Source organism: Jaculus jaculus, chromosome 23 (assembly GCF_020740685.1).
Source record: "Jaculus jaculus isolate mJacJac1 chromosome 23, mJacJac1.mat.Y.cur, whole genome shotgun sequence".
NCBI classification, from domain to species: domain Eukaryota; kingdom Metazoa; phylum Chordata; class Mammalia; order Rodentia; family Dipodidae; genus Jaculus; species Jaculus jaculus.
Genome location: NC_059124.1, coordinates 1471432 through 1495047, shown reverse-complemented (window position 1 = coordinate 1495047; position 23616 = coordinate 1471432). Strand labels below are relative to the sequence as shown.

General features: G+C 46.8%; 1 protein-coding gene across 1 annotated transcript in view; it reads left to right on the top strand.

Annotated features, from left to right (window-relative positions):
• Positions 1 to 23616, top strand: part of Plbd1 (phospholipase B domain containing 1) — a 66822-nt gene that overhangs the window by 30627 nt on the left and 12579 nt on the right. Inside the window, exons 5-6 of the mRNA XM_045139773.1 lie at positions 3679 to 3819; positions 5600 to 5744. Coding sequence (XP_044995708.1) covers positions 3679 to 3819; positions 5600 to 5744 — 286 coding nt within the window. The remainder of the gene's footprint in view (positions 1 to 3678; positions 3820 to 5599; positions 5745 to 23616) is intronic.

Here is a 23616-nt window from a genome sequence, read left to right as displayed (position 1 = left end):
ACCCACGGTTCATCCTCATGGCCCCATGGGGTCTCCAGGCAGGCATCCAGCAAACCTGCTTCACACTGCCCATGGCCATATCCAAAACACAAGACTGTGTCGCAAACTGAGTGACCCTCTCTTTCCTGCACTTCTTATACTCCACAATACCAGGTAGGGTGCCAATTTGTTAATCCAGGGGGGATAAAGCAGACTTTGAAGAACAGGACACTCCTTGAGCACTCAGGCCCCTTCAAAAGAGTCTACATTCTTCCTGTTGCCCCAGTGCAGGTCAGCTGGCCCAATCTCAAAAGTTGTAATCTCTCAGTTGTAGCTGAATGGGAAACAGTTCACCCAAAGATTTTTCTTTCTGTGCCATATTCCTCTGCTCACACCACTTCATTTCTACTCAAAGCAACCCTGCACAAATTCTCAGGACAAGGGCATAACAGCAAGCTTCCCACACAAACTGCTAGCCCAGTCCAGGCAAAGCTCTTTCTCACCCTCATTAGCCAAACCTCACAGTCCATAGTTCTTACAGCATTCAGGTCTTTGAACTCTGACCAGAATAGTCCATCAAGCTGTACTTACAGCACTGCAAGGCATCTCTTTGGCCAAGGTTTCAAATCCTTCCACATTCCTCTTGAAAATCAGCCCCAAAAGGCCAAGGCCACGCAGTCAGGTGTCTAGCAGCAATCCCACTCCTTGGGACCACTTTACTGTTGCAGTCAGGTTTGCATTGCTGGTAGAAATCACCCAACCAAGAGCAGCTTGTGGGAACAAAGAGGTTTATTCTGGCTTGCAAGCTTGAGGGGGAAACTCCACGATGGCAGGGAAAACGATGGCATGAGCAGAGGGTGGACATCACACCCTGGCCAACATAAGGTGGACAATAGCCACAGGAAAGTGTGCCAAACACTGGCAAGGGGAAACTGGCTATAACACCCATAAGCCAGCCCCCAACAGGACACTGCCTCCAGAAGGCATTAATTCTCAAATCTCCATCAGCTGGGAACCTCGCATTCAGAACACCTAAGTTAATGAATTAAACCACCACTTATGAGCTTATGAGCTTGGAAATGAATGAAATAGCATGTTGTTAAGACTGGCAGGGTGTGACTGAGAGCATTCCTATGAGGACTCCTTAATCAAAATCAAAATGTCTTGAGTGTTTTGTTTGTTTGATTTTGGTTTTTCAAGGTAGGATCTCCTTCTAGCCCAGGCTGACCTGGAATTCACTATGTAGTCTCAGGGTGGCCTCGAACTCACAGTGATCCTCCTACCTCTGCCTCCCAAACGCTGTGATTAAAGGCATGTGCAACCATGCCTGGCCCCTATCAGAAGTTCTTCTAGGAATGTATTTTATTCCTACCTGCCAAAGCTTTCAAGATTAACTATCATAGCATTATTTATAATAGCACAAGGGCAGGACCCCCTGCCCCAAAAGCTGGTCAGTAAATCTGTATAACTGAAATACAATGATGCCATTTGAATGCTGTGGGAGAAAATGAGACTTTTAGGTTGGAGAGATGACCCAACTGTTAAAGCACTTGCCTTCAAAGCCTAAGGACCTAGGTTCAATTCCCCAGGACCTACGTAATGCCAGATGCACAAGATGACACATGCATCTGGAGTTCATTTGCAGTGGCTGGAGGCCCTGGCACGCCCATTTTCTCTCTCTCTCTGTCTTTCTCACGCTCTTTCTCTCAAATAAATAAATAAAATATTGAAAATGAGACTCATTTCTAATATGAGAAGACACACACACACAAAAAAAAGCTGAGGTGAACAGCAGTGCATGAAATGGACTACGATTACTGTTTTTGTAATATGATAAAGACCCTAAGATATACACAAGAAAAAATAATTGGTAAACTGGGGGCTGGGGAAATGGCTCACAGTTAAAAGTGCTTCTTTGCAAAGCATACTGGCTTGAGTTCAACTCCCAAGCAACCCACATCAGTCTGATGCAAAAGACAGAATAAATGTCTGGTGTGGATTTGCAGCTGCGAGACACCTCAGTGTGCCTACACGTGCACGTGCATGCGCACACACACACGCACGCGCGCGCGCACGCGCAACCAGAGTTTTAAAGCTTTTAAGTTGGAAAACTAGAGACTGAATGAGACCAGAGCAAAGAAGGATTTACTACTAGAGACCCTATTACAGCCTCTTAAATCTTGAGTAATAAATTATTATTACTAACCCCCAAAAGCAAACCAATGGTGTAGTCACATAATTATCGAGTTGAGGATTTGCTTTTGGAAACAAAGTCCTGCTATGCATCGCAGGCCACCTTGAACTTGCAATTCTTTTGCCTCAGCCTCCTGGGTGCTGCGACCACAGGCGTGTGCCATTGCACCCGATGGGACTTTTGCTTTTTTTTTTTTTTTGATCAAGTCTCAGGATGGCCTCAAATTCACAACTTTCCTTCCTCTGCCAAGTGCTGGGATTAAGGTGAGGGCCACCACGCCCGGCAGCATGTGAATTTGTTCAAGTGTAAGATTTCTCTTGACTGGCCGTCGCTTCAGGGTTAATTGTATTCTGTTAGCTTGTTCTGTAGTAAAGTCGTGATCAAAATCCAGAGGGGCTGGGGAGATGGCTCAGTGGCTATAGGCACTTCCTTGCAAAGTCTGTCAGTCCTGGGTTCAATTCCCCAGCCACCTACATAAGCCAGATGCAAAAAGTGGCAGTAGTGTACGGTGTTTGTTTGCAGCAGCGAGAAACTCTGGCAATGCCCCTAGACACACCCATTCACACACACATGCAAATGGACGAATAAAATAACTGACAAACGTCAGAAGCACCTGAGCTGAAATGTTTGCTGTAAAATGATTGAGCTAGGGGCTGGAGAGAAGGCTTAGCAGCTAAAGGTGCTTGCCTGCAAAGCCTAAGACCCATGTTCGACTCTTCAGACCCCAAGTAAGCCAGATGCACAAGGTGACACAAGTGTGCAAGTGTGCACATGGTGGCACACACATCTGAAGTTCGACTGCAGTGGCCGAGGCTCTGGCATGCCAATTCTCTCTCTCTCTCTCTCTCATTTAAATAAAAAAAAAAAGTTTGACCTGGGAAGATTTCCCATCAGGGAAGAGACACGTTTTGATTGTCAACACAAAAGGCTGCTTTGATATCTAGAGGCTGGAAGCCACTCATGGCTTACATCTTACATCTTTGGCCTCTCACAAAAGAAGAAATCATCAGGACCAACGCTAGAGTGATGGCTCAGCAGTTAAGACACTTGCCTGCAAGGCCTAACAACCCAGGTTCCATTCCCCAGTCCTCACATGAAGCCAAGTGCAGTGTGACGCATGTGTCTGCAGTTGGCTTGCAGTGGCTGTAGGCCTGGGCGTGCCCATTCTCTCTGCCTCTCTTCTATCTCCCCTTGGGAATCAATAAATAATCTGGACCAAAGTATGAATAATACGGACAACAAGAAGCCTTGCTATGGAGTTATGCAAACAGAGTTGTTCTATTCTCTAAGAATCACTTCCCAAATCGGTCCATATTAAGAGCATGCTGACATCTTCTCTAAATTATAAGGTCAGAAAATCATTTTGTAAATTACAGGACTATCTGGTACATCTGTCACATTATAGACCCCCCTCCACCATGTTTTTGTTTGCCCCTCAATAAGAGAGAGACTAGAAAATGGCACGTGTCACAAACTGATGCTAAATACAGTGTGTCCTTTCCCAGCCCATGAGTATGTTCCAGATTCAGTTCCTGAATGCCGTTGGAGACCTGCTGGATCTCATTCCTGCCTTAACGTCCACAGAGGATACCAGCATGAAGGTGTTTAAGAGATGGGACATGGGACACTGCTCTGCTCTTATTAAGGTAAGATGCGGGTGCTCCTCTCTTTCTCCTGTCCACATAGACTTATTTTTTATTTTTGTTTTTTTGAGGTAGGGTCTCACTCTAGCCCAGGCAAACCTGGAATTCACTATGTAATCTCAGGCTGCTCTCAAACTCATAGTGATCTTCCTACCTCTTCCTCCCAAGTCTGGGATTAAAGGTGTGCATCGCCATGCCTGACCCCACATAGATGGTTTCTCAAAAATTTATTTCATATATAGTACAACTGGTTATACTCTTTTTAAAAATACATTTATTTATTTATTTGAGAGAAAGAAAGAAAGGGACAGAGAGAGAGAAAATGATCACACCAGGAACCTCCAGCCACTGCAAATGAACTCCAGATGTGTGTGCCCCTTTGTGCATATGGCTCACATGGGTCCTGGAGAATCAAACCAGGTTCCTTTGGCTTTGCAAGCAAATGCCTTAACTGCTAAGCCATCTCTCCAGCCCAGGTTATCCCTTCTTCTCTGCTCCTGTTACTGTAGGGCCCTCCTCAGTGGGTTTATGGTACTCACTGTGGGGTCATGAAGGCCTCAGTCAGTCCATGTGGGGCAGTGGAGGAACCATGCCTCTGGAGCTCCTGGCCACTCTGTGGCTCTGACAGTATTTACGCCCCCCTTCCATAGCTTCCTGAGTCAGGGCAGGCCAGTTGGGAATGCAATGTAATGTCAAGTTGTCTGGAGCCCCTGGCTTTCTGCTTTGATGGGCTTTGATTCATTACTGTGTTTGTCATCATCGCCCTGGAGCTGGTTGTCAGGGTAGCAGTGAGAGCAGTATTCATGGGCCGGAGAGGTGGCTTAATGGTTAAGGCACTTGCCTGCGAAGCCTAAGGACCCATGTTCAACTCTCCACATCCCACAAAAGCCAGACACAAAAAGGTAAGGCAAGCACAAGGCCACACATGCCCACTAGGTGATGCCCCAATTCTCTCTCTCTCTAAAATAAAAAATAAAAAAAAGCAGTATTCGTGTCATTGCTTCTTCTGCAATTTCTCCCTGGTCCCTGACAGGTATGATAGAGATGGCACGTCTCATGGTGGGCAGTTGACTATCTTCTTGTCTTATCAATGGATTCTGGTTCTCTTCCGTTTCCTCTTCCCTCACTGATCTTCCTCAGATTCCCAGACAGCCGCCGTTCGATGGTGTCTAGTCCAGGCTTCCAGCCCACTTGCTGAGCCCCATCTCACAATATCACCAGGCCCTTCACACAGATTGTTTTTCTGACATCTTCTATGTATAGCAAGCATTTTTCACCCCTGGCTAGCTACCTGGTCCTCTATGTAGAAGTCAAGAACTGGAAGGAACTTTGTTGGAAAGAACTGGAAACAGGTGATGCACTGGTTTCTTCTGCCATTCCTCCTATGCTACATTAACCTTCCAGATTCTTCCATTTTGCACATGAAGGAAAGAGTCTGGGACTGTGGATGTGGCTCAGTTGGCTGAGTGCTTGCCTGGTGCATGTGAGACACCACCTTTCAGCCCCAGCAGCACATAAACTGGGTGTGGTAGCACATGCCTTTAATCCCAGCACTCAGGAGGTAGAGGCAAGAGGATCAGAAGTTCAAGGTTACCCTCAGCTACACGGCAAGTCTGAGGCTAGGCTGGGGTACATGCTGACCTCCTTGGCCATGTTTTCTAATAATAAAGAGAACAATAAACACTTACCTAAGTTGACACAGTCCCCGTGCACCTCCTACGTGTGCTTCATGGTCAGTGAATGTTAGTCTGCCTCAACTATTAACTGTGCTTCTGGGCTGCAGGTTCTCCCTGGGTTCGAGAACATCTTATTCTCTCACTCAAGCTGGTACACATACGCAGCCATGCTCAGGATATATAAACACTGGGACTTCAACATCAAGGACAAAGACACCAGCAGCAGTCGGCTCTCTTTTAGCAGCTATCCAGGTAAATCAACTCGGAGGGGCACCTGAGCACTTTTGCAAAATAAAACACCAGTGATTTTGGAGTTCATGGGAAGGAAAGACTAAATGTCTCTAGCTGCATTCTGGTTTTTACAATGCTCCTTGAAGAAATCTAGCTGGAATCGCTTTATTTAGAAGGAGAATGGCGTAAGTGAGTTAATGGAGTTGACAGGAGAGGATGATGTGTCCGTGTGGATAGATGGCATCTGAATTCACTTCAACCGATGCCAGCTGAATGCCTATTAAGTCCGAGACACTTCCTCAGACCTGAAAGTGTTAGCCAAGGGAGCAGGACAGAGCCTGCTCTCGGTACCTCCCTGGAGCCTCTGTCTGTTTCTCTCATTCACTGTAATACGCACAGCACGTCACCAATCACGTGACACCTAGTGTGTCCTACAGTTTTCCTAAATGAACAGAGAACTCAGTGGGTAGGCTGAGAAACCTGGCATTATAGTCAGCCATATGAGTACAGCCTAGAGAATCCTAATACCACTGGATTCTTTATACGCTACAAAAATGTATCAAATGTTAGGCACTGGCCAGTGATGGAGAGTTCCCCTCAGCCTGGGGGTAAAGGAGTGAGAGGCTGACATTTACAATGGGCAGTGAGTTGTGGCTAGAATTAGCAGAGGTACAAGGATGGAAGCAAGCCTTTGAGAGGAGGCATTGCAGAAGCCTAGAGGAGAGCGGCAGAGGATGTAAATGAATGAAGAGGAACAGAAAGGAGACTCTCTGTAGCAAGCCTGACACATCAAACGGGATGAGTGACGTGGTCCAGGGTGTGTAGACCTGTATTTCCAGATGTTCCAGATTCTTGACAGATCTGTAGATTTAGAAAAGCAAAACTCTAACAAAGCCTGCTATGACCTGGAATTGTCCCTCGGTTGCAGATCTGCAGCTGCCCAGGGAACACAGAGAGTACAGATAAGGGGGCACCCTTACTGAGCATGCAGAGTGCACACGGATGTAGTCAGGACATTTCTGCCCCTAATGATGCATTGTATTGTGTTGTGTGACTTTTCCTGGAGACACGAACAAACCTTTATTCAGCCCTGATAGGGCACCCATGATGGACCCAAAGAAACAAGTCCATCCAAGACTAGCTTGGTAAGCCAAGAAGTTTACTGGGGTCACTCACAGGAGCACACATGACTCTCAAGCAGATGGATCACCACAAAAGCCTCACCCCATCACGGGTGACAAGTCAAGCACCTACACTGGAGTTCCCTGCGCAACTTGTAGGCAGCTCCACTGAAGAGTCTCCCCCGTCCCTGCCCCACAGCAAACGTTTATTGCTGATATAGGGGAGGGGAATGACTTAAGAATCTTGTATGTTTCATGAGATTCCCAAAGCCTTTGAGCCCTTTCTTTACTCTTTTTTTTTTTTTTTTTTTTGGAGGGGGTAGTTCAAGGTAGGGTCTCAATCTAGCCCAGGCTGACCTGAAATTCACTATGTAGTCTAAGGGTGGCCTCAAACTCACGACGATACTTTTACCTCTGCCTCCCAAGTGCCGGGATTAAAGGCATGTGCCACCACGCCTGGCTCCCTCCTCCTCCTCCTTCTTCTCCTTCTTCTTCTTCTTTTCATTTGAGAGACAGAGAAAAGGAGGCAGGGAGAGGAGAATGGGTTTGCCAGGGAATCCAGCCACTGCAAACGAACTCCAGACACATGTGTCACCTTGTGCATCTGGCTTACGTGGGTCCTGGGGAATCAAACCTGGGTCCTTTGGTTTTGCAAGCAAGCACCTTAACTACTAAGCCATCTCTGCAGCCCTTTTTTTTTTTTTTTTTTTTTTTTTGATTTTTGGTTTTTGGTTTTTCAAGGTAGAGTCTCTAGCTCAGGCTGACCTGGAATTCACTATGTAGTCTCAGGGTGACCTTGAATTCTCAGCAATCCTCCTACCTCTGCCTCCTGAGTGCTGGTATTAAAGGCATGCGCCACCACACCCGGCTTCCAGTCCTATTTTTTTAAGCAAGTTTTTTGTTTTTTTTTAATTTATTTGAGAGCAACAGACACAGAGAGAAAGAGGCAGATAGATAGATAGAGAATAGGCATGCCAGGGCCTGTAGCCACTGCAAAGAAACTCCAGACACATGCGCCCCTTGTGCATCTGGCTAACATGGGTCCTGGGGAATCAAGCCTCGAACCGGTGTCCTTAGGCTTGACAGGCAAGTGCTTAACCGGTAAGCCATTTCTCTAGCCCTTCCAGTCCTATTTTTTAAAAAATATTGTTTTATTTATTGGATGAGAAAGGAGAGAGGGAGAGAATGGCCACCTAGGGCTTCTTACCACTGCAAATGAATGCCAGATACATGCACCACTTGGCACTTTACATGGGTACTGGAGAATTGAGCCTCACTTGCCAGGTTTCACCAACAAAGGCCTTTAGCCACTGAGCCATCTCCCCAGCCCCCTCTCCTCTCTTCTTGGAGGAAGGTTTCAATTCCGGGAAAACGGCAGCATGACAATCTCCGAGTGCTTATGCCGAGCTCCCCTCTACCTTGATCAGAGAATCGGCGCCCCTTTGGTATGACCCCCGGTGGTCTTCACGCTGTTCTTCCGGAAGTCCAGCCAGGTCCCATCCCTGTGACCCAGTCCTTCCTCTGGAACCACTTGGATTCCATCGTTGTTTTAGCATCGCAGGGTAGGGGGCAGGCCTCTGAGTTTGGGTGTACTTTGTGTCTTGAAGTTCCTTTAGGTGGCATCTAAGGATAACGGGAGGTTGAGGCCAGTCAAACGTTTTCTCTCCCTCTTTTCTGTGATAAAATGCGCTGCTCAGACGCTGCGTCCTGGCTGGGCGTCTTTCTGGAGAGCATCGCTCTTCAGCAGTCAGAATGGCCCACATTAAGAACCTGTTCACATTGGCATTCTCGACCCTCAACGATAGATACACGTGGGCTGGTGAGATGGTTTAGCGGCGCTTGCCTGTGAAGCCTAACGACCCAGGTGTGATTCCCCAGGACCCACATGAGCCAGATGCACAAGGTGGCGCATGTGTCTGGAGTTTGTGTTTGTTTGCAGCAGCTAGAGGCCCTGGCACATTCTTTCTCTATCTGCCTCTCTCAATCTCTCAAATAAATAAATAAAAATAATAGATATTCGTACAGATAACATAGACAGTACAAAGCTTGACAAAGCAATTGAAAGTGCAACGAGGAAAAAATAAGGGTTTTTTTTTGAGACAAGGATTTGCTGTGCAGCCGGGCGTCCCCCACCCTCCTGCTGCTTTCTAGTGAGCTACCACACCCAGCACCAAAGGCATTTTTATCCCCCAGGTGTTTTTATGTTTATTTATTTATTTATTTCAGAGAGAGAGAGAGAAATCGGCAGATATATATGTGTAGCGTGAGAGAGATAGAGGATGGGCATGCCAGGGCCTCCAGCCACTGCAAACAACCTCATGTGCTACCTTGTCTATCTGGCTTACGTGGGTCTTGGGGAATAGAACCTGGGTCCTTTGGCTTGGCAGGTAAATGCCTTAACCACTAAGCCATCCCTCCAGCTCCCCTTCCCCCATTGTCTTTGCAAGAGAAGAACAATGGGATTCGTGGTCTCTGGACAGCTCTTTCTCAACAGAAAGTGCAAGGCTAATGTAGTCATGGTACCACAAACTGGCTGATGAAGGGGTTGGACATGTGGGATTCCGGCCATAGTGGCATGTTTTCCTTTCCTTGGTGAACAAGTTACATTCTGTGGGTGGGGGGGGGAGGGATAGGAGTGGAGTGTTAGTTTTGTGCGGTGTTAGTTTTGTGTGGAGCGGGGTGGGCCTGGAAGCCAGCACTGATCTGGGGGGGGGGCAGTAAGAACTCTTGAGTCAGTAGTATGTTAGGTGTGTGGCATCACTACCAGCAGCTAAGGGCTCTCACCCCAGAGCCCCACAGAGGTGGCTGCATGAGGTGATGACCATGCTGCTTGTCTTGGCTGTGACAGTCACGACATTATGCATGTGTCCGCCAGGACCTGTTGGAGACCTTGAACATATGCAATGTTTGCTTTAAGATACTAGCTCATGTATTATAGCAAAATTAAATAAAGGCCATATAAGAGCTGGGAAGCTGACTCAGAAATTAAAGGCAATTGCTTGCAAAGCCTGCTAGCCTGGGCTTGACTTCCTAGTACTCATGTAAAGCCAGATGCACAAAGAGGTACATGTGTCTGGCAAGAAGGCCTGGTACACCCATACACTCTCTCACCATTAAGTAAATAAAAACATTTTTAAAATTTGAGATTTTGGGGCTGGAGAGATGGCTTAGCAGTTAAGGCGTTTGCCTGCAAAGCCAAAGGATCCCAGTTCAACTCTCCAGTACCCACGTAAGGCAGATGCACAAGGAGGTACGTACATCTGGAGTTTGTTTGCAGCAGCTGGAGGCCCTGACACACCCATTCTCTCCCTCTTTCTCTCTCTCTCTCTCCCCCACCCTTTCTCAAATAAATAAATAAAACATATTTAAAAATTGAGATTCTGGGTTGGGAAGATGGCTTAGTGGTTAATGCGCTGGTTTGATTCCCCAGGACCCAGGTAAGCCAGGTGCACAAAGGAGGTACATGGTGTCTGGAATTTGCAGTAGCTGGAGGCCCTGGCACGCCCATTCTCTCTCTCTCTCAAATAAATAAATAAAAATATTTTTTTTTAAATAGAGATTCACAGCCAGGCATGGTGGCATACGCCTTGAATCCCAGAACTAGGGAGACACAGGCAGGAGGATCACTGTGAGTTTGAGGCCACCCTGAGACAACATAGTGAATTCCAGGTCTGCCTGGGCTAGAGTGAAACCCTACCTTGAAAATCCAGAAAAAAAAGAAAAGAGAGAGAGAGAGAAGCAGAGAGAGAATAAAAATCTTGCATTCTGGCCAGAAAGCGACAAATAAAATGAAGCCATGGCAGTGAAGAATCATTTGTGAGATGAGAGAGAAGACTGATCTAGGAAGTTGGGATGGCTCCTGACACAGTAATATTTAAACTGATGCACAAGAGACAATTTAGCCATGCCAGGGAGAACGGGCAGATGCGGCACGTGCCACAAACAGCAGGCAGGCAGGAGAAGGTGACGGGGACACCAGGAAGACAGTGACCAGCTCCAGACCTCGAACATGGCAAGCAGAAACGGAAGTAGTAGGGTTTCCTTCGGAATTATGTGACCCGCAGAGACGGAGCTGCAGGGCTGCGGAGGTGGCTGACTGAAGAAGTGCTGCGGCAGAAGCAGAAGGCTGAGTTCAATCCTGGGGCGCGGGGGGGGGGGGGGGGGGGCCCGGGGCCGGAGGGCCTGCCTGCAGTGCCTGAGACCCGGATGTGACTCCTTAGTATCCAGATGCACAAAGTGACCCATGCATCTGGAGTTTGTTTGCAGTGGCTAGAGGCCCTGGTGCACCCATTCATTCTCTCATTTTCTCTCTCCCTCTCTCTCTGTGGACACTCTCTGTTTCCAAAGTTAAAAAAAAAAAAATTAAAATAATAATAAAGCCAGGTGTGGTGAGGTCCACTTTTAATCCCAGCACTGAGGGAGACAGACAGGCCACTGGGGCTCACTGGCCAGTGAGAGACCCTATCTCAAAATAAAGTTGGGCTACGTGTGGTGGCGCACGCCTTTAATCCCAGCACTCGGGAGGGCAGAGGTAGGAGGATCGCTGTGAGTTCAAGGCCACCCTAAGACTGCATAGTGAATTCCAGGTCAGCCTGGGCTAGAGTGTGACCCTACTTCAAAAAAGCAAGAGGAGATGGCTTAACCATTAAGGTGCTTGCTTGCAAAGCCAAAGGATCTAGGTTCAATTCCCCAGGACCCACATAAACCAGATGCACAAGATGGTGCATGCATCTGCAGTTTGTTTGCAGTAGCTGGAGGCCCTGGCATACCCATTCTCTCTTTCTCTCTCTCTCCCTCTCTCTCCGCTTCTTTCTCTTCAAAAATAAATAAAAATATTTTTTAAAATAACAAGAAAAAAATAGGTAGGGCAAAGTAATTTATCAACGCAGATTTAGAATAATAGAAGAAAGCCAGGCGTGGTGTCGCACGCCTTTGATCCCAACACTCGGGAGGCAGAGGTAGGAGGATCACTGAGTTCAAGGCCAGCCTGAGACTACAGAGTGAATTCCAGGTCAGCTTGGGCTAGAGTGAGACCCTACCTTGAAAAACCAAAAAATAAAATAAAAATAAAATAATAGAAGATGGGTCCTGAAGACGCCAGCATTCCCACCAGTGAGCAGTGCGCTACAGCTCTTCGGAAAGGTGGTTCCAGGCGCACCAGGAATGTTCATCCAGCTGAGCGAAGCCTTTCCCACGAGGGCTGGAAGTCGCTCATCAACAAAAGGCAAGAGATGAAGTGCAAAGGCCTGCTGTGTTCTGAAATGGAGTTCCCTGAAGGCCTCAGGAGTCCACAGGGCTCCGCTCAGGGAGGACTCCTCACCCGTTCGCCAGCCTGCTCAGGGAGGACTCCTCACCCGTTCGCCAGCCTGCTCAGGGAGGACTCCTCACCCGTTCGCCAGCCTGCTCAGGGAGGACTCCTCACCCGTTTGCCAGCCTGCTCAGGGAGGACTCCTCACCCGTTCACCAGCCTGCAGAGCTGAGGTGGCACCGCCAGACCAGCGGTGGGACTCACAGGGCAGAGACTTCCCAGAGAACAGACAAGAGCCAGCCCCCATCCATGCTGGAGCCCACGGCTGTGAGGTGACTCTGGGAAGACTGGAACCCAGGGCAGTGCTCAGTGAAGAGGTGACAAAGGACCCAGGTTTGATTCCCCAGGACCCACAGAAGCCAGATGCACAAGGGGACGCATGCGTCAGGTGTTTGATTGCAGTGGTTGAAAGCTCTAGTGTGCTCATTTTTTCCCTTTCTCCCTCCCTCCTCCCCCTTCTCTCTCTCTCTGTCTCTCTCTCGGCTTTTTGAGGCAGATTCTCACTCTAGCCCAGGCTGACCTGGAATTCACTATGTAGTCTCTGACTGATCTTGAGGTCACAGCATCCTCCTACCTCAGCCTCCCAAGTGCTGGGGTTAAAGGTGTGCGCCGCCACGACCGGTGCACCAGCCCCTGTGCCATTCTCTCAAATAAATTTTAAAAGTTAAAAAAAAAAAAGAGACATATAAGATATTATGACCAACTCATTCAAAGACAAAAGATCAGGGCCCTCCTCTTTTAGAAGAGTGCCAATATACATGTAGAAACTTAAAACTCACACTGCACCCTGCCCTCAGCAAGCTGGGCAGGAGAACCATGAGTTTGAGGCCGCTGTGGACTATAGCCTAGTACCTACTGAGACTGTTCCAAAGGGGAAAAAGGGAAAAGGAAAAAGAAAATCCTAGGGTTTGGGAGATGGCTCCGTGGGTTAAGAGTGCTTACCTTATTAGCACGAGGGCCTGATTCACCATGAGTCAGGTCCCCAGTGCCCACGTAGACAGCTGGGTGTGGCCAGGCACACCTGTAACCTCAGTGCTATGCAGGACACAGAGACAGGAGAATCCCTGGGGCTGGTGGGTCAGCAGGTCTGACCAAAAACAGTAGCTCTTGGGCTGGAGAGATGGCTTAGTGGTTAAGGCACTTGCCTGCAAAGCCTAAGGACCCATATTCCACTCTCCAGATCCCACGTAAGCCAGACACACAAAGGTGAGGCAAGCACAAAGTCGCACATGCCCACTAGGTGGCGCAAACATCTGGAGTTCGAGGGCAGTGGCTGAGGCCCTGGTGCCAATTCCCTGTTCCTCCTTTCTCTCTCTGTTCCTCTTTGCCTCTTGTTCTGTCTAAAAATAAATAAATAAAAATTTTAAAACGGAAAAAAAGACCCCAGCAGTTCTGGGTTCAGTGAGCAGCACAGTCTCCAGGAAGCAAGCAGGAGAGTGATTCAGAGGACACCCACAGCGCTCCTCCGCCTCCACGTGTGCACATGTGTGCCCACCTGTACCCACACATGAAGACCACACGACACACTCCAACACTACACACAAACAACAACGCACCACAGGTATTTAATGCTCGCTGGTTTTCCAGCATTTGTTTGCATTACTGCATTCTTGTGCTTGCTCTAGAGATCATAACATCCATCTTCGACTGTCACAACTTACATCCTCTTATGATGTAGGTTAAAAATATGGAGATAGGGCCGGGCGTGGTGGCGCACGCCTTTAATCCCAGCACTTGGGAGGCAGAGGTAGGAGGATCACCATGAGTTCGAGGCCACCCTGAGACTACATGGTGAATTCCAGGTCAGCCTGGACTAGAGTGAGACCCTACCTTGAAAAACCAAAAAATTTAAAAAGCCAGATCAGGCTGGAGAGATGGCTTAGTGGTTAAGCGCTTGCCCATGAAGCCTAATGACCCCAGTTCGAGGCTCGGTTCCCCAGGACCCACGTTAGCCAAATGCACAAGGGGGTGCACGCATCTGGAGCTCGTTTGCAGTGGCTGGAGGCCCTGGCATGCCTATTCTCTCTCTCTCTCTCTCTCTCTCTGTCTCTCTCTATCTGCCTCTTTCTCTCTCTTTGTCATTCTCTAATAAATAAAAAATGAACAACAAAAAAAATCTTTTGAAAGCCAGATCACAGGAAGAAATGACTTTTTTTAACTACTGCCAACAAACTATAGACACCCCCACCGTTTTGTGCATCCGGCTTTACACGGTCCCTGGGGAATTGAGCTGGAGCTGTCAGGCTTTCCCAGCAGCACCATTAACGGCTGAACCATCTCAACAGTCCTCTGGTGACTTTAATGTTTGGCTTGTGCGTTTCTATTTCTTTTAGTGTTTACTAATTGATTTTTGTTTGTTTGTTTCCTGGAATTTGTTTTTTCGAAAACTTTTAAAAATATTTTTATTTATGTGCAAGCAGAGAGAGAGCTATGAGAGAGCACAAGTGTAACGTATATTCCAGAGGGGGTTGTGGTTTGCTGCTGGCTGCGGAGGGGCCAGGCCCGCTGATTCCTCCCAAGGGGCTGAGGAAGAAGGTGACGACTCAGAACCTGTCCTAGTCACCAAAGAAAAACCACATTGGGTCAGGAGTCTTGTCAAAGCAGGAACTCACTTTATTGTTACGTTACAGGCGGTTGCCTGTATAATGTTGGGAACGAAGGCGGGGATTTTAGGATGGGTGGGGAGAGATAAGGGTCAATAGTAAACTGTGACTATTGAAATGATAATTCCAACTCCTGTGTGGAAGTAGCAGGCCAGAAGTCATTAGGCGTCTTGCTGAGTCCAAGGAAGATCACCAAACTTTAGCTAGACTCAAGAAGTTCCACCAGGCCTCACATCCAGGCCTTGCAAGGTCCAACATCTCCCCCTTTTGTTTTTGTAAGAGCATTAGTCACCATGGCCCCTGTCTTAGGTTGCTCCCTCTGGGAATCTTTCCTGTCACTGGGTACCATGTGTTTAGCTCACTGAGAACCCACTCCATGGCCTGTCTTAGGTTGCCTCAGTCAGTCTGAGATCTTACCCGTCATTGGTCACATGGAGGGCAGAGGAGGTGGAAGTGGGTCATCTGAGGAACTTAATTCCTGAGTTGCCAGCCTGTGGTAATGTATCTCAACCTGATGGAGTTTTATTGCCTCTAGCCGCTGGTGAATGAATTGTGTAATTTTGATAATTACACAAGGCCCAACAGTGAGGATAAGGAGGAGGGGAAGGAGGGGCCTAAGTAGAGGGAGGAGGTAGGGTGAGAAGCCATGTAAGCCCGTCCTCAGTGGGCTGTCCTGGAGGTCCCGCCACCTCCTCTCCAAGTCTTCCTGGAGCCTCTTAATCTTGTCCTGGATGATTCCTGATTTATTGGCGTAAAAGCAGCATTTTTTCTGTAAAAACAAGGATATGCCTCCCTTTTGGGCCATTGGTAGATCTAGTCCCCTCCTGTTTTGTAGGACTACCTCAGCCAGGGAATCTAGCTGTTGTTGGAGATAGGTCTCCCTCCAATATAATCCCAAGAGGGCATAGAGAGGGCCTCATTTCCAAAAATGATATCTACATCTGGGATTAAGGTGGCTGGGGCATAAAGGCCCATCTGATTGGTGGGCAGAAAGTCATAGGCCATCCCGCCTCCACAAACATAAACCATTCCAGAAGGCGGGCAGCGTTGAGCACTGGGCTCAGTTGTGTTAAAAGTACAGAAGGAAGGATGAATGTATCCCACATCTATACTGGAATTATTAGGGAAAGGTGGGGCCCAAATGCAAGTTCCAGAGGAAACATTGGGAAAAGCTGGACGGGGATGGGGAAGGTGGCTGAGCAATTTTTTAAGGTCGTATGGGCAACTGTACTGCAAGCAGCCGGGGAGGGCCAGATCAGAGGCAAAGCCAGCTCCAGGCCCCAGTCAATGGGTCCCTCCATCTTACCCAGATAGAACTGTAGGTAACGAGGTAGATAATGAGGACCAATGTTTTTGAAAAAGGGATGTTTATTTTCTTCAGAAAACTTTAAAATATCTAGGGTAAATAATGCCTTTTTTAGTTGGTCGTGTGGGGTTAAGGATTCCCCCTTTTGTTTTTGTAATTGAGACTTGAGAGTCTGATTATCCTATCTTTAAAATTTTAGTTGTACTATGGTAGTATAAGCCTTATATATGAGGTATAGAAAGTAGACATATCTCATATTTTAAATAGCTAACACTTATAAATATCTCACATTTTAAATATTTAACATTTATAAACACAGGAAGAACCTGTCACCAGTCTTAAAAACAGTACCAATTGATTTATAGACTAACTCATTTAACCTAGAAAATTTTAATACCTGTGTTTGAAAACATCTCTGATTAGTTTAGATACCTGTGTTGGTACAAATTACCCAGAGAACATTGGAAATAGAACCATAGAGTTTAATAATGTTTTAAAAATCAAAACAGCTAGCTAAATTTTAATATAACCCTTGATAAATCTTTTCAAAAGAAAAAACATTATTTGACAACCCATGATTTTGGCTTAAGCTTGATAGTTATTGATTTTATATACCACAGGAACTTTTATTAACATAAAACAATTTTATGTTTTACCCATGACTTAAATTTGATAAATCTTTTTTTTTTAAAATCTATTTGAGAGAGACAGACACAGAGAGAAAGGCTGAGAGAGAGAGAGAGAGAATGGGTGCGCCAGGGCCTCCAGCCACTGCGAATGAACTCCAGACGCGTGCACCCCCTTGTGCATCTGGCTAACGTGGGTCCTGGGGAACCGAGCCCCAAACTGGGGTCCTTAGGCTTCACAGGCAAGCGCTTAACCGCTAAGCCATCTCTCCAGCCCAAATTTGATAAATCTTAAGCAAGCTATACCAGCATATCCCAGGAAGATGAAAGTTATCATTATTGAAATTAAATCACTTAAACCTAAGTGATTAAACCTAGTTATGACCATTCAATAGAATTAGCATAAATAAGACAGAGCTATTTTTAAAGTTACAATGTCTTTAGGTATGAGTACTTCACCTTAGGAAAATAACCACTTCTATGTGAGCCTTTATCTTAGGAATAGTTAAAACCTTGATGAAAAGAAGAACCTAATTTACTTTACTGAGAGAGTCTTAAAGCCAGTTTTATAACCCTTAAATCATAACAAATTAGCATCAGTGACCTGTTAATGAGTGAGGTCTTATTATAAGACTCAGTTTCTCCATTGATTAGAACCTTGGCATCAGGTAAACATTAGACTTAATCCAATTAAATGTCTTAATGAAGGGGCCCTTTCCCTGATATACACATTAGGTAAATCTGATGCTTATCATATGTAAGGAGTTTGTAACCTGGTCAAATACCTTGACTCAGTTGACCTATTTAACATTTTGCCTAGTGATAAATTTTATCTAACAGATGTGACTTTAGGTATTTAAAAGAGAAGAACTAAAGAGAACCACAGTTATATGCTGTACTCCTTTTTCTTTGTCAGAGACAATTGGCCATTTTGTCTCTAGTCAGAGTCTGGGGGACACATAGCTTAAACTTGTATGGGGTCTGAGATAAAGGGGGTTTTATCCGTTTTTTTAGAGTCCAGATTTCCATGAATTTAAGTAGCATATGTTGGAAAGCAAGAGCAAAATGAAATTACAGAGCAGAGAGATAAGCATCCTGACATTCCTTATCCTAATCTGAAGTTGTTTGTTTTTACATAGCAAATTTACCCATTTGCAAAACACAAGGTGATAGACTCTTGTCTATGTTTAATCTGGTTAAACCTCCAATTATGTCTGTACTTATGACTTTGTGACCCACCTAGCATAGGCATCACCTATGTCTAATGTAAGATGAATTTCGATTAAGACTATGTCCCTATATAAAACTTTTAGAGTATCCTTAAGAGTCTGTAAACAATTGAAAAATCTCTAACTTTAGGCATGGCATTTAGGTTTAGCCTGAAAATTTTTCCTACATATGCACATCAGTCCATTATAAATTTAATCTTGGTTGAACTCTCTGGGCCTGAGCAGCAGGACGCAGCCGGCCCGTATGCCAGTAGCCCAGTTCCAACAAAGTCCTCTGCAGCCCTTCCCTTTCCCTTAAGAAGCTCATAAGCCAAGCCTCGAAGTTTAATGCTGTTTGCACTTAGCATTTTTAGACTCTCATTAGAATAGTCCATAAAACTTGGCATACCACTCCAGAAGACACCTTCAGTTGCAAGCACCAAGTCCATGCCTATTCCTCCAAAACAAAGGTTCCAAAAGATCAACATCCACATGGTCAGGTTTATCTCAGTCCGCTTCTTGGTACCAAGTTCTGTATCAGACAGCTTCAGGTTCGCTGAGATAAACTCCCAGACCAGGCACAGTTATGGAGGAAGGGATATTTATTGAAGCCTACAGATCCAGGGAAACTTTCATAATGGCAGAAAAAGCTGGCCTGCCTTCACAGGCCCAAGCAGAAAAAGAGAGGGGGGGGGGAGAGAGAGGGAGAGAGAGAAGCACAAGCCTAAAGGTCAAAAGCCACACAGTGTGTCCACTAGGATATATGACCCGTTCAGAAGTACAAAAGCCACAGATGCTAGGACGGGGGAGAGGGAAGAGCCCATAGTAAACCGTGACTGTTGAACTGATCATTCCAACTCCTGCGCGGACGTGGCAGGCCCGAAGCCATTAGGCGTCTTGCTGAGTCCTAGCTGGCCAGAGACAGGTCGCCAAGCTTTAGCTAGACTCAGGCAGTTCCACCAGGCCTCACGCCCGGGCCTCTCAAGGCCCAACAGTTTGTTGGTTTGTTTTCCAGGTAGGGTCTCACTCTAGCCCAGGCTGGCCTGAGACTCTCTGTCGTCTCAGGGTGGCCTCGAGTTTATGGCAATCCTCCTGCCTCTGCCTCCCGAGCTCTAGTGCCTTAGTTCCTTTCTTCAAGCGCCTCTCCTTCGGCGCAGCCCCAGAGTACGATGTCCACTGCAGGTCACACGAGTCTGTCATCATTCATCACCTGGCTCAGAGAGCTTCATCCCTTAAAGATCCTTCTAGAAATCCCACTGAATTTCCCATACATTTCTTTTTTTTTAATTAATTATTTATTTATTTATTTGAGAGCAACAGACACAGAGAGAAAGACAGATAGAGGGAGAGAGAGAGAATGGGCGCGCCAGGGCTTCCAGCCTCTGCAAATGAACTCCAGAAGCGTGCGACACCTTGTGCATCTGGCTAACGTGGGTCCTGGGGAACAGAGCCTCGAACCGGGGTCCTTAGGCTTCACAGGCAAGCACTTAACCGCTAAGCCATCTCTCCAGCCCTCCCATACATTTCTTGACTGACTGGCCGCCACTCAGCGACCCCCTCAGCTCCACCCTGTCTAAACACACAACTCCCACGACTTGCCTTTCTCAACAGCTCCTAAGGTGCTTGTCTCGTTACACGTGGGCGTGAGCCCTGTCACAGTCTGTGTGACTACATACCTGTTCTCGTCATGCCAACCACGTGTACAAAATAGAAAAGGCTCGTGGACAGCCAGTCGTAGATTTATTCCTGACATGCTTCAAGTGGCTTGAATGGTTCATCTAAGCTCGTGTGTGTGTGTGTGTGTGTGTGTGTGTGTGAAATGACAGCCTCCACCCTTCTAGAGAAAGATATCTGACGTGTAATAGATGCTTCATAAACACTGGTCACTATTGTCTCCTTTTTCTTCACTCTGACAGTGATTTCAAGACCTTTTCTTGAGGCCGAACTGAACAAGCAGCAGCCAATGAGGCAAAAATCTCTTCCTTGGGCTGGAGAGATGGCTTAGCAGTTAAGGCACTTGCCTGCAAAGCCTAATGACCGAGGTTCAACTCCCAGAACCATGTAAGCCAGCAGCACATGGTGGTGCATGCATCTGGAGTTCGTTTGCAGTGGTTAGAGGCTCTAACATGCCCATTCTCTCTCTCTTTAATAAATAACTATTTTTAATTTTTTTGTTTATTTTTACTTATTTATTTGAGAGTGACAGAGAGAGAAAGAGGCAGATAGAGAGGATGGGCACATTAAAAAAAAAGGCCAGTCTATTGGGCTTGGCTTAAAGAAAGAAGGCAAGGCAAAGCAAGGCAAAAGGGGAAAGAGAAAAGGGAAGGAAAGGGGACTAAGTGGCAGGTAGAGAAGCCAGTAAGCCCTCTGTGAGCTAGAAGGTGGCAGCTGTCAAAGGAGGGGGCCATGGAATACCGTGTCCTGGGAGGACAGGGAACCCACAAGTTTCCTCCTGGAGGGAACAAGCTGACAGCTGCCTTGCAGCCGTGACCCTTGAACAGGGCTCTGAAGGACGCCTCTGGGAGGGGAGAGGCGTGGCCTGGCGCAGCCTACTGCTGAATTCTGATTCCATCCGTGGCCAGAGTAGTGTGTGAGTGGCATTCGGCTGGTGTCCAATAAATGCTGGTTGATTGTCACACTGGCTTCGAGGACCAACCAGGGGCCTGGGAAGCCTGCACAGCACTGAGTGTGGGAGGAGCGGAGCAGAAAGGCCAGGGTGGTGCAGAGAGGCTGTGCTGGTTAGAATCAGATGCCTCCCGTTAACTCGTGTGTTTTGATGGCTTGGTGCCCAGCTAAGTGGCAGTCCGGGAGGTGGAACCCTTGCTGGAGGAGGTGTATTTCTGAGGGCATTTAAAGGGTGTTTCGGCCAGCTTCCTCTCTGCCAGGGCTCAGCCCATTCTGTGCGGCCAGCTGCTGTGGCAAGATGTGACCCTACTTCAAAAAACTAAGAGAGAGAGAAGAAGAGAGAGAGATTTGGTTCCTACGCCTTTTCTATATTATCTTTAAACATATATAATATATATAACATATATAAACGGATCCTATTGAGAGTCTCCCTAACTAAAAGCTCTCCTGTAAAAACCTGGAAAATAGAAGTCCATTTCCGCTTATATATATATACTTGTCTTTCTCAGCTAGTTTTTGCAAATCAAGTCATCTTTTTTGGTACCAGAACTCTATACGGCCCGTATTTCCGCCGTCTTCCAGTCTCTATTAAAGATCCTTGCTCTAACGTGAACACATATTCCCCAAGCCTTCGCCCTGGTCATTCGTCTGCGCGTGTTGAAGACCGTCTGCCCTCTAGTGTCCAGAGGCCGCTACAGCAAGGAGTGAGTCGGCTAACAGTCGTGCCACGAACCGCACTAGTCCAAGGACTGCCCCCCGCAAGCCTTGCATACGGATGCCCAGCGCCCTTGTGCAGTCCGAACCCTGAAGAAGGACTCTAGCCTAAGAAATGAACGGGCAGTCACCGAAAACGGCCCTGCACTCCGTCTATATCCAAACTGTGTCTTCCCAGAGAGGATTTTCATTCAGAAGAGCCGGCAAGCCTTGTCTACCTGGAGTACTTGACCTCATCCAGGCACACAAATCTCGGTGTAGCCCAAACTCAGCCTGTGGAGAAACTCATCAAGCCAGTTGTCTACTCCATGTAACTTTCCTGCTCAGAAATGGGAACTTGAGCTTGGATAGCTCGAGCTGAATGACATCACATAGTCCCAGGTTACCGAAGGCAGAGGGGGGTTGTCAAGTCTGCTAGGGACATGCACAGAGCTGGAATGTAGGCCTGCCATCTCCCAGCCCACTCTCCAAGCCTTTGTTGGATTTTTTGGGGGGAGGGGGTTGGTTTCTCGAGGTAGGGTCTGGCTCTAGCTCAGCCTGACCTGGAATTCACTATGTAGTCTCAGGGTGGCCTCAAACTCATGGCAATCCTCCTACCTCTGCCTCCCAAGTGCCAGGATTAAAGACATGCACCACCACACCTGGCAATATTTTATTTATTTATTTTATACAGAGAGGCAAAAAAAAAAAAAGAGAGAGAAAGAGAGAATGGGCACACCAGGGCCTCCGGTTGCTGCAGATGAACTCCAGACGCATGTGTTACCTTGTGCATCTGGCTTTATGTGGGCACCAGGAAATCAAACCTAAATCCTTTGGTTTGGCAAGCAAGCACCTTAACTGCTAAGCCATGTCTCCAGCCCTCTTGTTTGTTTTTAAGATAGAATTTCATGTAGCTCAGGCTAGTCTCAAACTATGTTGCTGAGAATGACCTTGAACTTCTGATCTTGCTGTCTTCGCTTCCCAAGGGCTAGGATTGTGGGTGGGTGCTGCTGCACGTGGCCATGATCCCATATTTTTAGCTTGAGGTCATTAGGCATTGCAGGTAAGCACCTTAACCACTGAGCAATCTCTCCAGCCCAATGTTCACTTTTTTTCTGAAAGTTTTTTTTAACATGTTTTATTTATTTATTAGAGAGAGAATAGGCACACCAGGGCCTCCAGCCACTGCAAATGAACTCCAGATGCATGCACCACCTTGTGCATCTGGTTTGCACATGTCCTGGGGAATCAAACCTGGGTCCTTTGGCTTTGCAGGCAAACGCCTTAACCACTAAGCCATCTCTCCAGCCCTGAAAGTTTTTTTTATTATTATTAAAAAACTTCCATAATTTGGGCTGGAGAGATGGCTTAGTGGTTAAGCACTTGCCTGTGAATCCTAAGGACCCTGGTTCTAGGCTCAATTCCCCAGGACCCACTTTAGCCAGATGCACAAGGGGGCGCACACATCTGGTGTTCATTTGCAGTGGCTGGAGGCCCTGGTGTGCCCATTCTCTTTCTCTCTCTCTGCCTCTTTCTCTGTCTGTCGCTCTCAAATAAATAAATAAATAAAAATACTTTTTAAAAACTTCCATAATTATAGACAATAAACCATGATAATCCCCCCCCATTTTCCCCTTCACAGCTCCACTTTCCATCATATCCCCCACCCTCAATCAGTCTCTGTTATTTTCATGTCATGAGCTTTTCCTCCTATTATCCTGGTCTTGTGTAGGTAGTGTCAGGCACTGTGAGGTCATGGATGTGCAGGCCATTTTGTGTCTGGAAGAGTGCATTGTAAGGAGTCCTACCCTTTCTTTGGCTCTTACATTTTTCTGCCACCTCTTCTGCAATGGACCCTGAGCCTTGGAAGATGTCATAGAGATGTTACAGTGCTGAGCACTCCTCTGTCACTTCTTCTCAGCACTATGGTGTCTTTTGAGTCATCCCAGAGGTCACCACCACCTGAAAAGAGCCATGTTCACTTTCATTTAGATAGATGTCTTCCATTTCCAAAAAGCATATAGATGAAAATAAAGCTCATGAAATACAGAGAAGTAGAGAAGAAAGAAGGGATCTATCTTCTTCATGATCCAGTAATGGATCCTATTGAGAGTCTCCCTAACTAAATGTTCTCCTGGAAAATAGAAATTCATTTCTGGTCATTATTTTGGAAACTTGCACTATTCCTGGCTGAGTGTATGCTTGTCATCTCTGATAGTTAAGTCAGACCTTTTTGATAGAGAGTCCAGGGGTGGGGGTTGACCAGCACCTCTTTACACAGCAGCTGGGTAGCTACCACCAAGATGAGCTAAGGCTGGGATGGGCTGGACAAAGGAAAGTCATCATTGATACTTCACCAAATGCATGGTGTACATAACACTACTCCAGGCTGGAAAAAAGGGC